Source organism: Crocuta crocuta, unplaced genomic scaffold, assembly GCF_008692635.1.
Source record: "Crocuta crocuta isolate KB4526 unplaced genomic scaffold, BGI_CrCroc_1.0 scaffold127, whole genome shotgun sequence".
Taxonomy (NCBI): Eukaryota; Metazoa; Chordata; class Mammalia; order Carnivora; family Hyaenidae; genus Crocuta; species Crocuta crocuta.
In genome coordinates this window covers 7,717,015-7,732,553 of record NW_027532008.1, presented here as the reverse complement: position 1 = coordinate 7,732,553, position 15,539 = coordinate 7,717,015, and the positions used below count along the sequence as shown (strand labels likewise).

General features: G+C 37.8%; 1 protein-coding gene and 1 long non-coding RNA gene across 19 annotated transcripts in view; one reads left to right on the top strand and one right to left on the bottom strand.

Annotated features, from left to right (window-relative positions):
* Nucleotides 1-6,062, top strand: part of LOC144241142 (uncharacterized) — an 87,088-nt gene extending 81,026 nt beyond the window's left edge. For 2 of the 4 annotated variants that reach the window (XR_013337970.1, XR_013337971.1), the window contains 2 exons: nucleotides 3,926-4,653; nucleotides 5,578-6,062. This is a non-coding gene — a long non-coding RNA (uncharacterized LOC144241142). The remainder of the gene's footprint in view (nucleotides 1-3,925; nucleotides 4,654-5,577) is intronic. The other 2 variants (XR_013337973.1, XR_013337972.1) reach the window with 2 other exon arrangements.
* Nucleotides 1-15,539, bottom strand: part of EIF4G3 (eukaryotic translation initiation factor 4 gamma 3) — a 242,454-nt gene that overhangs the window by 127,010 nt on the left and 99,905 nt on the right. For all 15 annotated transcript variants that reach the window (XM_077775599.1, XM_077775601.1, XM_077775586.1 and 12 more), the window contains 2 exons: nucleotides 6,834-6,931; nucleotides 4,704-4,826 (listed from right to left, as the gene is read on the bottom strand). In XM_077775599.1, the coding sequence (XP_077631725.1) occupies nucleotides 4,704-4,826; nucleotides 6,834-6,931 (221 nt within the window). The remainder of the gene's footprint in view (nucleotides 1-4,703; nucleotides 4,827-6,833; nucleotides 6,932-15,539) is intronic.

Sequence of the window (15,539 nt, the reverse complement as noted above, 5' to 3'; positions counted from 1 at the left end):
TTTTTTTTTTTTTTTTTTTAATATTTATTTTTGAGAGAGACAGAGGGAGAGCAGGGGAGGGGCAGAGAGAGGGAAACACAGAATGCAAGCAGGCTCCAGGCTCCGAGCTTTCAGCACAGAGCCTCATGCAGGGCTCAAACCATGAGTGGTGAGATCATGACCTGAGCCGAGGTCAGATGCTTAACTGACTGAGCCACCAAAGCACCCCTCTAGCACATTTCTTAATACAGAAATGTTCCTTGTGCCTATTGCTATCAACAACAGAGATACAGCTGAGAAATTGTGATACTGAGGAAAAGTAAAAGAAATATTCCTTCCTTCCCACTTTAAAACATTTTTTAGTGTTTATTTTTTTTACTTTTTAATGTTTATCTTTTTTTTTTTTTAATGTTTTATTTATTTCTGAGAGAGAGAGAGAAAGGCAGCATGAGCAGGGGAGGGTAGAGAGAGAGGGAGACACAGAATCAGAAGCAGGCTCCAGGCTCTGAGCTAGTTGTCAACACAGAGCCTGATGCGGGGCTCGAACCCACGAACTGTGTGATCATGACCTGAGCCGAAGTCGGACGCTTAGCCGACTGAGCCACCCAGGCGCCCCTAATGTTTATTTATCTTTGAGAGACAGACAGACAGAGAGTAAGCAGGGTTAGGGATAAAGAGAGAAGACACAGAATGTGAAGCAGGCTCCAGGCTCAGCTGTCAGCACAGAGCCCAACACGGAGTGTGAACCCACAGACCATGAGATCGTGACTTAATCCAAAGCCGGATGTCCAACCGACTGAGCCACCCAGGTGCTCCTAATGTTTATTTTTCAGAGAAAGAAAGCGTGAGCAAGGGTGGAGCAGAGACAGCGGGGGACAGAGGATCTGAAGCAGGTTCTGTGCTGATAGCAGAAGGTCCAAACCTGAATCCAGAGATCATGACCTGAGCAGAAGTCTGAAGCTTAATCAACTGAGCCCACCCAGGAGCCCCTCCCACATTAACATTTAAAAGCTAAAAGGGAACTCTGGGATTACTTAGTACAATCCTTCACTTTACTGATGAAAAAGCAGGGGTTAAAAGGACTTAAATTCTGACCTGAGGTCATAATTCCAAGTGACAGAGTGCTGACGTGCAACAAGTGTTCTAGTACTCTATGACGTCTATCCACCACCTACTTCTGTGTACTGTGATCATCTGCATGGGCGCATACATACACACACCTGTAAGTTTTATATTTTTGAGATATAAAATCTTTAGGAGTTATTCCATAGATTCTTTTAAAACTAAGGAAGAGGACATTTCAAATTCAATGTAGGGTAAAAAAATGTAGCAGCAAAAACCTGTTTCTCCTTTCCATTCTCCTCACATAAACCTCATACAGTTTCCCTAAATTAACTTTCTTATCTTGAATGCTTGCCAAAATGAAACTTATTTGTCCCCCTCTCCAGACACTCCAGTGTATACTCCATGTTATATTTTACTATAAATCCAGTATCTAACCTTGAAAAGTCACCTCTGACTGTTCCCTCTGACACGCAGGGGAACTACGCATCCCATTTACCTGGACAGTACTGGTTTATGCCCGTTGTCCCAGCAAAATGACCCAGAGCATCCCCATTCATTCTAAAACTGCCCCAATTTAGATGACAAATTATAAGGTCATTCTTTCCATAATCCTTACTTAGTAACCAATTGCTAAATATTTCTCTAAGTTTCCTCTCCCTTCAACTAACTCATCACCTGAAGTGGTAATAACCTTTTGTCTAATTGCCCATCTCCACATGCCAGTTTTTTGCACACACTGTCCCTCTGCCTTGAATATCCTCTCTCTTTTCATTTTGTGAACACCAATCTGGGAACTCATACTAAATGTCTTCTCTGCTGTGGAGCCTTCCCAGACGCTTCCAGTCCTTCTCTGCGCCTCCCGAAATATCAAAAACTACAATACTAGTAACATGTGGTGTGCACTGAATGCTTACTATGCCCTGAGCTTAAGCAATGTTAAATATTTTCTCTCATTTAATCTTATAGTACCTATACACGATAGGTTTTATTTTCTACATTTTTAAAGGTGGAAACTAAGCCTCTGGAAAATTAAGTAATTTGGCTAAAGTTACATGATTAAGTAGTAGAACTGGGACTTGAAACCAAGTATGTTTGGTTCTGAGCCAAAGCTTTTAAATCCCTCCCCTGTACTATCTCACCGGCACCACCATTAACAGGTTTCTGTGACCCAACACATTTGGGCCTGTGCTGCAATTCTGTCCCACTTGGTCACATCTGTGCACTGGTAATTCTGTACGAACTTCACAGGAGGACCAGTCATATATTAGTAAGTGTCCTCTGTCTCACTTAAAGAGATTGGGATGACCTCAAGGGATAGGGAAAGGCTGTGCTATTCATAGCACCTGCAATTGTGGCTCAAAGCAGACACATTGTAAGGTCAAAAGCAACAACTACTCAGTCATAAATTCTCATGTAGAGGGTTGTCTCACCTGCAGTCTTAATAACTAGAGTATGGTTCAGGATTTATCTAGATTTAGACCACAATTATAAACTAGCAATATTTAGGCTAAACCTAATGGATTTTCTTAGGCTGGCACAGTGCTATTTATTAAATCAACCATCAACATTTAAAATGTGCAGATTTTTTTTTACACTAAAATAAAGATTTCTAGCTTTGTTTGAAACATTGGGTCAACATTTTTACCTAATATAACTGATAGGAAGTAATAAATGTCTCCTTTAACAAGGGATGTCCCCTCCTATTTTTTTTTTTTTTTTAATGTTTTATTTATTTCTGAGAGAGAGAGACAGAGACAGCGTGAGCAGGGAAGGGTCAGAGAGAAAGGGAGATGCAGAATCTGAAACAGGCTATAGGCTCTGAGCTGGCAGTCAGCACACAGCCCGACGCGGGGCTCGAACCCACGAACCATGAGATCATGACCTGAGCCGAAGTCGGACGCTTAACCGACTGAGCCACCCAGGTGCCCCGTCCCCTCCTATTCTTTGAGCACCACTATATTTCCAAAAGTGAAGCCAAGAGTCAGCTGCCATCATCATGCTTATGGTTGTTCTTAAGACATTTCATTTTCGCCTTTAGCATGTATGTCTCCAGTAAAAAGCTATGTGTTCATTCCATGAATTTGGAAAGACAATAGATTAATAAATGTGGTTTTAAGTGTAACTACCTAATAAAATAAACTGATGCCCCAAGACAATATGACACATCAAAAAGTATTACCAATTATAATTACAGATTGATGGCCTTTATCAACTAAAAGTGCACATTTAATGTCCTTTATGTTTAAACAAACACATATACTTGTATTCAGGCCTGTGGTCCTGATGAAAAATAAAAACAAAAGGATTTCTGTAGCTAAAGGATTACCAAAAGAGGGTAGGATATCAAGGCTGGTAAGCTGAAAGGAAATGAAACCACAGGGAATTAAAATGCAAGGATATACTAATAACATGTTCAAGGTGAGAACTGAAAACAAATCTACAAAAGGTTGTCATGTATATAGCTTGAAAATGACAATATTTTAATTAATGTGGGAAAATACAGACCAAAATTTAACTGTTCTAATCAACCAATTCCAAGTTTTTCTGTAGTATGCCCCTACACAACTGAGCACACAACTTAAAAATGTAAATACTACCTCTCCCATGTTCACTTCCAGGGAAGAAATTAAATAAATTCACAAATTTTTAAGGAGCTCTAAACTCAGTCATGTATTTGTGGTATCAGTTTTTAACAACTTTTTAAACCTACGCTACTATAATCAACTCAAGGATCTATCATTCTGAAATGATAGTTAATTATCCATATATCACATATTTATAACCTGGGCCCTGAGGAATACCTTCACCATCAAGCCAGAAATGGGGGAAGAAAGCAGTTCCCATAACTCAATATTTTTCATTTTATCTGTTTTATATGCAGAGCTCTGCGTTCAGGTATTCTGAAGCTTTGAAAATCTCTCAACTCCTCTCAACGGTTTATCAAAATTTAAAGTGACCAAGTGATGAAATCAAAATGTTGGCAAATTTGGGAATTCCAGCCTGTCTTACAGTTTAAACTCCAGCTTCTCCTGGAATGTCTTGATTTTTAAAAGCAAGAAAGTGAACTTTAGAAGACCATGATAACTACATTCTGTAACAGGAACAAAAAGGTGCTGAACTGACAGAATTTTCTAATAACCTATGTAAATAGTTAAAGAAGCCAACCTCCAATCAAAAAGCTTATTTGTGGTGTCCTAAAAGGCAAGAGGTATACCTAAGATACATCTACATGTGCTCTGAATTACCCGGGCATTTGCCCTAAACAATATTGTTAAGTAACAATGTTTAAATGTCAACCTTCAAGTTTTCATGAACATAGTACACAGCATTTAATTCCTAGCGCTCCATACTGAAACATGAAATATGCATTTATTGATGAAGTTTCCATAGGAATTGCAACTCCTTTTAGTATCATGCAATAGCTCACTAGGAAGAGTGGCAGCAGCAATGCTCTGAATGTGGAGACAATAAAAATCTGGAAGTTATAACAATTTGTAAAGAGAAAGAACATGTCTGTTTAGACATCATTTAGATATTCAAGGCTCTGAGACAACTGATGGACATAAAAAGTCAGAAAGTAGCTACAGAAAAAAGAGGAGCCCACCAGAGGTTAGTGAACAAATACACAGCGTCATCCCTCACGGCTGACTCCGTCTTACCTGAGGAGGAGTAGGTGTGGAAGTGGGTCTACCTATGGGTGGAGTGGGATTTCTGCTGCCACCTCCAGACATAATCTCCTCCGTTATGTCTTTCCCTCCCTGGTTTGGATCCCGAATTCTTATCTGTAAGGTCAGAATAAGATGGTATATTTAGAGATGGGTATCTATGTAGTATACTTACAGGTATACGATGTATTAAAGGTATAACCTGGGCAACCTACCAAATATGAAAGTTGATAATCACTACATCTGACTTTATGTCAGTCACAGAACCATATGGGGTCATTCAAAGAAATTTAGGACATTAGTTCCGACGTGAACAAATTAGAATAACAAGCTAAAAAGAGATCTAGAACGCAGAATTTCTAGGTCAAAAAGGCAAAGTATTAATGCCGGTCTTATAAGCACTGACAAATTGACTGATTTTATGTGCAAAAATTAATATAAGATTCATAAATAAAATTGTTTTAAAATATATGTTACTCTGTAGAAGGAAGTTTTAAGGGTCTTAAATGGTTAACAAAATGAAAAATGTACATATCCTAGTAATTAGGAATAGGAATTTATGTTGCAGATAACTTTACATATGCATGTAAGAATGCTAACTGTAACAGTGGCTCTTCCAGTAAAGGCACAGAAACAATCTCAAGGCTGATCAAGAAGATAGTAATTAAAAAATTATGCTACATTCCAAACATATCCAAATATGCTACATTTCAATTCATTCCATAAATACCAAACAGACGGTAGACACAATGAAAGAGATCTACATGTACTGATATGGAATGATCATCAAGAGGTACTGGTAGGTGAAAAGATGCAAGATGCAGAACAATGTGTGTGGTGTTCTCTTAACTTTTTTAATGGCTTACAGATATCAGTGGGGACGGTGCTATAAAGGAGAGAGAGCACCAGGATACAGGCCTTCCATCCTTGATGGTGCTGAGACATAAAAGCCCTGTCTGCTGTCATTACCTCCAGAGAGCAGCCAAGGTAGACCTGGCTTCTTGGAAATATCAAGGAAATAAAACCACCCAGATCTGGAAGCTGTCTGGGGAGTTCTTCAGTAAGATTCCTAACATCAACTATGTTTTCAGAAGAAACTGGTTTCTACTACAGTTTTAAATATTGGTTCTAATTCAATTGTTCTATTTTCTTCTGCAGTAGCATCTATTATATCTTCCATTTTCATTCTCTTCTTTAATAATGTTTGTGTAATCCTGAGTGTTCTTCAAGTCCAACATCTACCATGCTGTTTCAGCATTTCCAAAGCATACTTTCTCAACTGTAGTATCTGGAAACACTGGAATGTCCTGTTTACTATGATGTGTGCACGAGATATTTGTGTCTGATAATAAAAGAACCAAGTTTTGAGTCTTATTAAATTTTACTAAATGAGAGCACTGTTAAGAGTATTGACTATGTGGGGAAAAAAAAGAGTATTGACTGTGATGATATCCTTCCCACCTATCTTATCTTTGTGAATTCCATTTTGCGTGTCCTAATAGGTAAAAGTTGTAAGCCACTCTTCTACAGGATGTCCTACAACATGAGTTATATATTACTGCACTCTAATTTTCTTGAGTCTGCCTTACTGGACTGAGGCAAAGCCCCTTAACTTCTTTAAAACAAGAAGTTTTAGACTACATTTTCTAAATTCTGCTCTTACTAAAAAGAAATCTATTCCAATAGGGAGGATTTTTCTTGTTGTCCTTAATATTTTGCTCATGTTCTCGTGCTGATTTCTCCCAGTCAGTTCATATTTGAATGTAGAACGGAAGAGGACTAAGTTAAAGGACAATCATCAGTATGTGAAAACTGAGCTCAAACTTCTTCCACTTACTAAGATCTTAGCAGACAAACCCTCCCAGATCTGAAGAAGGCATGGTGTCATCTAGCACATCTAGCTGAGTGCACGCTGAAAAATAATATTAAGCAAATGCTACTTGCAACTTCTAGTATAAGTCCATATAAATCCTTTGGTCTAGTGGTTAAGGACGTAAGGGAAGAACAAAAAATGCAGTCATTTGTGAACTGCGATGAATACTGACTATGGCTGTGGGTAAACTTATCTGACAAGCGAGTGTGCATTCAATTATAAAACAGGAAAAATTAAGAAATATCTCTTACTGTTTTTTTCTCTCTCTTGGCTGGAGGGGGCTGCTGCTGCGTAGGCACTATGATTGGTGCTGACTGATACACTGGCTGACTTGGGTAAAAAGGCGTTCCTAAAGAATTAGAAAAAAATGAGAAGAAGCATTCAGTTATTTTGTTAACCACTATAAGACTACTAATGGCACCGTGTCTCCACACAACCAGTTAAAAAAAAAAAAAGGTAACAAAAACATTCCTCTTAATCATCTCTATCCACTAATTCCCCACTGTCTACTAAAGTGATCATGGAATGATTCCAAGCACTCATAAACAGTGATCTTTTTGTTACTATCCAACATGAAAACAATTAAATAACTAACTCCTGCAGATGGCCATCAGAGTTACCTTTCAAAAAACTAATTAAACTATAGCACTGCTTTTAAAAATCTATTCTGTGGACCCACCCATTCCCTGCAATGAGATTTTTAGTATATGTGCTGCCGAAGCGAGCACTGCAATGAGATTTTTAAACAAGGGTTTGTGTGAATATGTTTGTGTGTGAATTTAGTTAGAGGCATGAGAATATATCTGATCATCTTATAGATTGGGAATGATTTAATTCTTCTCCCAACCCACAGAGAACCACCGTTAGGCTTTTTTCTGCTACAAGAGTGGAACATTTCCTAAGCCTTAATGGTGGGTCCCTGTGACACTAGTTCTATGTCAACTGGCACTGAGAGGTCAACTAAGATTCAGTAAATTATAATTCACTGATGACCATGACAAAAGTTACATGGGTAATGGTAAGGGGAATGCTTCCTGATTAGGGTGAGTTCAGTAGTGAATCAGATGGAAATTAAGACAGTAGAGCATAGATAACTCCTTTTCTTAAAATTTTTGCTATAAAGAAAAGCAAAAAGAAGTTTTGTTTTTATTTTTAGGACATGAATTAAATAATATGCCTATATGTTGAAAGGACTAATCCAGCAGAGAGAGAGAAAGAAAATAATTATGCCAGAAGGGGAGAAAAGAACAACTAGAGAAATAACTTTAAATGTGTAAGTGATGGGATCCAGTGCTCAAGTAGAAGACCCGACTTTGGTAGTAGCACTGATATTGAGTTACGATAACAAGAAGGGAAAAAAATGAAGGTATAGAGGTAGTTAGTTAACACAGGTAAACTTTTTGGTACTTTAATAAACAAAAAACGTTATCTCTATTATCACTGTCAACATCAACATCAAACCATCCCCACCATCATCACAGTAATCTTCAAGTGGCAATTTCTTGGAAGCAATATGATTTGTAGTACCAGAACTGTGCAGATCTCAATCAAACAGGGAGAAGATCTAAACAGGGGGCATGGCTAGGATTTTAATAAATTCAATGTGAAAAGGGAAAAACACCATAACCATCTTTCTGGTAGTGTAAAATCTGAGTTCTCAAAATCAACCTTATTTCTTTTTATGTTTGTTTATTTTTGAGAGAGAGACAGAGAGAGAGACGAAAAGAAAGAAGGGACAAAAGACCCGAAGCAGGCTCTGTGCTGACAACAGAACGCCTGATGCCGGGCTCAAACTCACATGCCACGAGATTACGACCTGAGCTGAAGGTGGATGCTTAACTGACTGAGACACCTGGGTGCCCCTCAAATATCAAGCTTATATAAGCAATTCTTTACTACTGTAAAATGTCACTAATCTAAAACAGAGAAAACAATCCCCTAAAATTGGTTTCAAATGCTGCTAGACAAGCAATACGATATGCTCACTTTGCCATATTTTTTAAACTAAGTGAAATAAGATCCAAAAGGTGAATCATCCCTTTAAGACAAATGTTAAATTGTTCTAATGGAATGGGTTTGAGTCAACATGACTGGCATATAATACACATATAATAAATACCAGCTGAATAAACCTGGTAGCACAGGATATCTCATTATGGGGTTAAACACAATTAGTAGAATATCAAGTCAACTGTGGACCCCAGTAGAGCACGCCTTCTACCCTACCAAACAATGGTTATCTTTTATAAAATACTAATCCAACATCTTATATAGTCAGAGGCATTTAAAAACATTTATTTCAGGGCACCTGGGTGGCTCAGTTTGTTGAGTGTCTGACTTCAACTCAGGTCATGATCTCATAGTTTGTAAGTTCAAGCCCTGCATTGAGCTCTGTGCTGATAGCTAAGAGCCTGAAAGCCTGAAGCCTGCTTCAGATTATGTGTCTCCCTCTCTCTCACCCCTTCCCTTACTGTGAGTGCTGTCTCAAAAGTCAATAAATAAACATTAAAAAACACACACACACAGTTATTTTAAGGGGCACCTAGGTGGCTCAGTTAAGTGTCAGACTCATGATTTCAGCTCAGGTCACGATCTGACGATTGGTGAGTGTGAGCCCTGAATCGGGCTCTGTGCTCATAGCGAAGAGCCTGCTTGGGATTCTCAGTCTCCTTTTCTCTTTCTCTCTCTCAAAAATAAATATTCTTTAAAAAAATAAAAAATGTGGGTACTTTTACATACCATTTATCAACTCGGCCTGTTACTCAATGTCCCTGAATGTCTCATGCATGGAATGTAGCATGTTTATCTACATCAGGGGTATGGCAATAACACCAAGAAGCTAAATCCAGTGCAATGCCATTTATTTTGTAAATAAACTTTTTTGGAAGTCACTCACAAACAGTATTTTATCTATTATCTATGGCTGCTTTCTAACTAAAATGACAAGAGCTGGGGCACCTGGATGGCTCAGCCATTCAGCATCAGATTCTTGACCTCAGCTCAGGTCCTGATCTCATGGTTATGGAGTTTGAGCCCCAAATCTGACTCCTCACTGATGGCATGGAGCATGCTTGGGATTCTGTCTCTCTCTCTCTCTCTCTCTGCCTCTCCCCTGTTCTCTCTTAAAATAAATAAACCTTATCAATCAATCAATGAATAAATAAATAAAATGGCAAGAGTTCAGTAGTTTTAACAGAGACTAAATGGCCTGCAAAACCTACAATATTGCCCTTTATAGAAAAAGGGCTGACATTTTTTCCTGATCCCTGTTCTCAACCAGTGGTTCTCCAAAACCTAGTCTATACAAAATGTATCAATGATATATGGCAAAAGTTACACAAATAATCACATTATGATAATAACACACACAGTGACACAATAGGCTTGCCAGTTTGACATTTTGGAAAGGGCTGTTACTACTTTGAAATTATTTCAGTCTTCTTTGTTTTTAAAACAGCCTTCCTATTATATGAACTGATACTGACATTAAAGAGCAGTTTTCTTTGCAACTCTTACTGGGAAAAGTAAAAATCTAATAGTCACTTAAGTTTCTTCCTGTATTTTACTTTACTTTTTAAAAATTTTATTTGACCAAGACATTGAAAAACCTGGAAACCACTAGTCTAGTCAGCATTTACATTTCTTCCCATTGGTAAAACCCTAAGCACAAATATCAAATAAGTGCACTGTACAATCCTGAAAGGCAGAAGAGTATCTCAACATCTACATTCTAAAAAATACTTAGCATGTTACCGTTTTAAAAAAATTTTTAAGTTTATTTATTTGAGAGGGAGAGAAAGAGGACAAACAAGGGGATGACAGAGAGAATCTGAAACCGGATCCACACCACCAGTGCAGAGCCCAATATGGGACTCAAACTCACAAACTGCAAGATCATGACCTAAGCCAAAATCGAGAGTCAGAGGCTTAACTGAGTCACCCAGGTGGCCCATCTTTTTTTTTTTTAAGTTTATTTATTTTGAGAGAGACTGTGTATGTATGGGAGTGGCAGAGAGAGAGAGAGAGAGAGAGAATCCTAAGGAGGTCTGCACTATCAGCGTGGAGCGCAATGCTTGGGGTTCCAACTCATGAGAACCCCATGAGTTGGAACCCCTTTAGATTATGAGAAGCTGAAATCAAGAGTCGGAGCCATTATCCAGCCACTCCCTTAGCCCTGGCGCTCCCACCTAGTACACTGTCTTATATATACATTGCACATCTTCCAAAAACCTTTCAAAACTTTGAATTTTCCAAAGGAACAAAGACAAACATAGTGGCTAAATATGCAGGTTGGCAAATAAAAATCAATTTATCCTGTAATATCTCAGAATAATAATGTCGTTATACAACCACATCAACAATCAACACTCCACAAACACACAATAAAATTCAACCTAAGATGCCAGAAAGTTTCCCAGCTCTACACACCATGGAGAACAATGAATGAATTCCTTAGCTTTTAGGAACTAAATATCATATCCAATCACCACAGAGCTCAGGAAAAGAGTAGAATGAAAACGAAAGGGGGAGGGGAGAAATGATATGGTACAGTAAGAAAAAAGGAAAGTATACTGGTTTGAAGCACAGGAGAATGGGACCTTTTACCAGGTAAATTCTCAATCTTTTTCTTTTCTTTTCTTTTTCAGTATCACTGTCACTGCTAACCACACCGCTTTGTTCCCAAACCAAATTTTTTACATCTTGGGCCATCACCCACAGTGTTGGCCTGGAAATAATTTTAGTCTTCCTGAGGTATTTTCCTGATATACCAGACATTGAAATATTTGAAAAAAACTGAAAAATGACATTGAGCAAATACTACTCAGTTATTTTTTCATAACACTGTAAAAACACTGCAAGAATTAGAATTTAATGATCTTGATTATTTAACTTCAGGGAAGGTAAAAATAATCTTTGAGAATCACTGTTCAAGATTTAAACGGAACAGAGGAGTGAAACATTAGTGCACTAGAATAAACTAAAAGCTAAGGACTAAGAACTAAGAATTCTGCAAAACAGACTGACTCACCAGTGCAGCCAGAGGAAGGGCTTCTGTCCTAGAAGACAGGACTGCTGTGCTTCAGTACAGAGAACTAGGCTCCGATCCCTATACTTGCTGTTTTTAAGTTTATTTATTTATTAATTTAGAGAGTGACAGAGAAGAGCATGGGTGGGATAGAGAGGGAGTGAGAGAGAGAGAATCCCAAGCAGGTTCTGCACTGCCAGCCTGGAGCCCAATGCAGGGCTCAAACTTAGGAATCCTGAGATCATTATCTGAGCTGAAATCAAGAGTTAGACACTTAACTGACAGATTCACCCAGGTGTCCCAATTCTTTTTGAAAATTTTTGAAAATTTTTGAAAATTGTGTTAGTCACATAAGCCCATATGGACAATTCTGCATAATTTAAATTCATTGGATTTAGATTTGTTAGGTTTTTTTTTTTTTTAAAAAAGTTTATTTTGAGAGAGCAAGAGTGGGGGAGGGGCAGAGAGAGAATGAGAGAGAGAATCCCAAGCGGGCTCTGTTCTGACACAGGGCTCAATCCCACAAACCCAGAAATCATGACATGAGCTAAAAGCAAAAGTCAGACACTTAACTGAGCCACCCAGGCACCCTTCTATACTCCCTTTTAACCTGAACCCAAGGACAGAACAGAGGAGGAAAAAGAATAAAGGGAGGACATCAGGATCAGAGGATCCAAGAGAAGATTCCAAGTAAAGAAAATAGGAAGGGGGATGTTTATGGCTTCTAGACGATCAGGTCAAACAGCTGCCCCAAGGTGGTAGAGCTGAAGAACCTAGAATTGATGGGAACTGCTGGATCAGGACTTTTAAGTCTGATCGAAAAGCATATTAACTAGTGAGTCTTTACAACTAAAATATCTGCTAAAATAATGAAGATAATCTAAACCTCCTATCAATAGAGGACTGGATTATAAATTTTGATTCATTCCTAAACTGGAAAACCATGTAGCTTGAAATCCTATAGATAATAAAATGGAAAGATGTCCATGAATATATTGTGAGAGGTGTGTGTGTGGCGGGGGAGACTAGAAGTTTTAGAACATTATAAATTTTATGTGTCCATTTGTATTAAAAATCATTTAAATGGAAAAAGTATATATTGGTCTATTAAATCATTATTTTTTAAGGGAGAGGAGTAGGGAGAAAAATTGGCTATTTTAACTTTATACATTTTATATTTCTATCTTTCATCACTAATTTGGTTACTTTCATAATGAAAAATTATTTTCAGATTTTTTTTTCATCTTAAGGAAACTAGGGAAACAGTGCTTTTGATCTAGATGACAAATTGCCTACTTGATAGATATTGAATCTGCCTAAGAATTTCCCCAGGAAGAAAGAATATCTAACAAAGGGAGCAGACATCAACAATATCTGAGATACAACTGCCCCTTAATATCCTGCTTTTTGTGCAAATAAACAAATATGGTTTGTATGTAATAGAAATAAATAAAGCCAAATATGTTACAATATTGTATATACAAATCAGCGAAATACTTCCCTATTTATAAACTCATCTATATTGTTTCCATACATACTGTAGTGGCATTAAGAACAATAAAGAAGGCCGGCACAGGCTTATAATAGAATTTTAATAACCTTTTCTGAGTCAAAAAGCCATTTATATAATTTGTAAATAAACAGATTAGAATTCATTTAATTATTTCTTTTTTAGAGAGAGACAGAGAGGGAGAGCGTGGCAGAGGGGCAAGGGGGAGAGGGAGGACAGGAGGGTGGGGGAGGGGAGGAGAGAAAGAATCCCAAGCAGGCTCCATGCTCAGTGCAGCGCCCAACATGGAGTGCGATTCCACCATCCTTGGATCATGACCTGAGCCGAAATCAACAGCTGGACGCTCAATCAACTGAGCCACCCAGGCACCTCTAGGGTAGAATTTAGTGAGACATCTTTCAAAATGATTTTATAATTAGAAGATAAAACTGCACTCCCTTTGCAACATGGGATTAAAAGAAAATTCTGTGGATTTTAGCATGTTTACTCTGACAGACCATGTCACCTTACAGTTTTCTATTCAATAAATTCTAGATAATATCAACAGTCANCGGACGCTTAACCAACTGAACCACCTAGGTACCCCCAATTTTACACTTAAAAATAATTTTATTTAGGACACCTTGGTGGCTCAGTTGGTTAGGCATCTGGCTCTTGATTCTAGCTCAGGTCATGATCTCACAGTTCACGGGATCAAGCCCTGAATCTGGCTCTGCACTGATGGTACAGAGCCTGTTTAAGAATCTCTCTACCCCAGNCTCCTAGAAATAAATAAAAATATTTAAAAAAAAAAAAAAAGAATCTCTCTACCCCACTCTCTCTGCCCCCCCAATAAATACATAAAAATGAAAAAAAAGTAATTATTATTTATTTTTATGTTTATAAAAAAATTTTAATGTTCTATTTATGTTTGAGACAGAGACAGAGCTAGAGCAGGGGAGGGGCAGAGAGAGAGGGAGACACAGAATCCAAAGCAGGCTCCAGGCTCTGAGCTGTCAGCACAGAGCCCCACATGGGACTTGAACTCTTGAACCGTGAGATCATGATCTGAGCTGAACTCAAGACATTTAATTAAGTCACCCAGGCGCCTCTAAATAATCTTAACTGGATTTAAATTTATAGAATAAGTGCCAATACCAAGGCACTGAGGTGGTCTGAAAACTGCAAGTTCAAACGAAATTGAAGGGGCAAACAAGGAACGCTTCAATAGTCAGTCCTGGCAACATTCTATGTCAGAGCTGGTGATGCACAAGTATTATTTTACTTTAAAAAACATATATGGGAGTGCCTGGCTGGCTCCATAGGTAGAGTATAGAATTCTTAATCTCAGGGTCATAAGCTCAAGCCCCACAATGGGCATGGAGCCTAGTTAAAACAAAAACAACACATGTATGCAGTACATGTTGTTTTTGGAAAATATCAATATTTCTTAGTAAAAATACAATTTCAATAAAGCTGTGTTTTATATATACATACTTGAGACATTTAATGCAATTATAAAATGTATCATTTTGAAAGGGCAGTTCACAAGCAGCAGTAACCCAGGTAACAGAAAGGTTTTCTCTTTTCTAAAAGAAGTAGACCCAGGTTAACACTTGGTTCCTTTGTCTATTTCACCTCAAAACCTAAAGGAAACTTTTTTTGGGCTATTCTAATACCAGTTAATTCTGTTGTAAAGGTTTTTAACTGAGACACTAAATCCCAATGTTAGGAAACTGGTTACTGGACACATGTTTATAATAGATTACTCTCAAAAGAACAAGCTAAAATTTTAATATGTCCTTTCTGATAGCAGAAAAGATCAGTGCTTATTGAAACCTAAAGCTTAATTTTTCTAGTTTTGCTGATTTTACCCCTTAGAATTCAATTTCTATATAATAAAGCAAATTTGGCAAGTGGTAGAAGTTTACTGAATAATATGTCATTTTCATTACTCTTTACCTTAGTACTGGCTTACAAAGTACAAACATGGCACTTATTTCGTACATTAAAAACATTTGTGATTTTTCAAGGCATTTTCACTTCGCTAATCCTCAAAATCTTCCTATGACACAGATCATATCACAATTTTGCAGAAATGGAATCATGGGGATACTAATTCTACTCAGTCATCCCACTCCCAACTGCTTTCTAGTCATTGCTCTAGGTGCTAGGGATATAGAAGTGAACGAAAGAATAAAATTTCCTGCCTTTGTGGATAGTACATTCTAGTAGAAAAACCTTAACAAAGGCTTTGGTAAATGGTAATAAATGACTGGAGATAAAGAAATCATAGGAAAGAGATAAGGTATAGTTGCCCCTTGAACAATGCACAAGTAAGGGGTACCCTTTGATCCCTTGTACACAGGCCAATGTCCATGTGTAAGTTTGGAATTTCCAAAATTTTATCTAATAGCCTGTGCTGATTAGAAGCCTTATCAA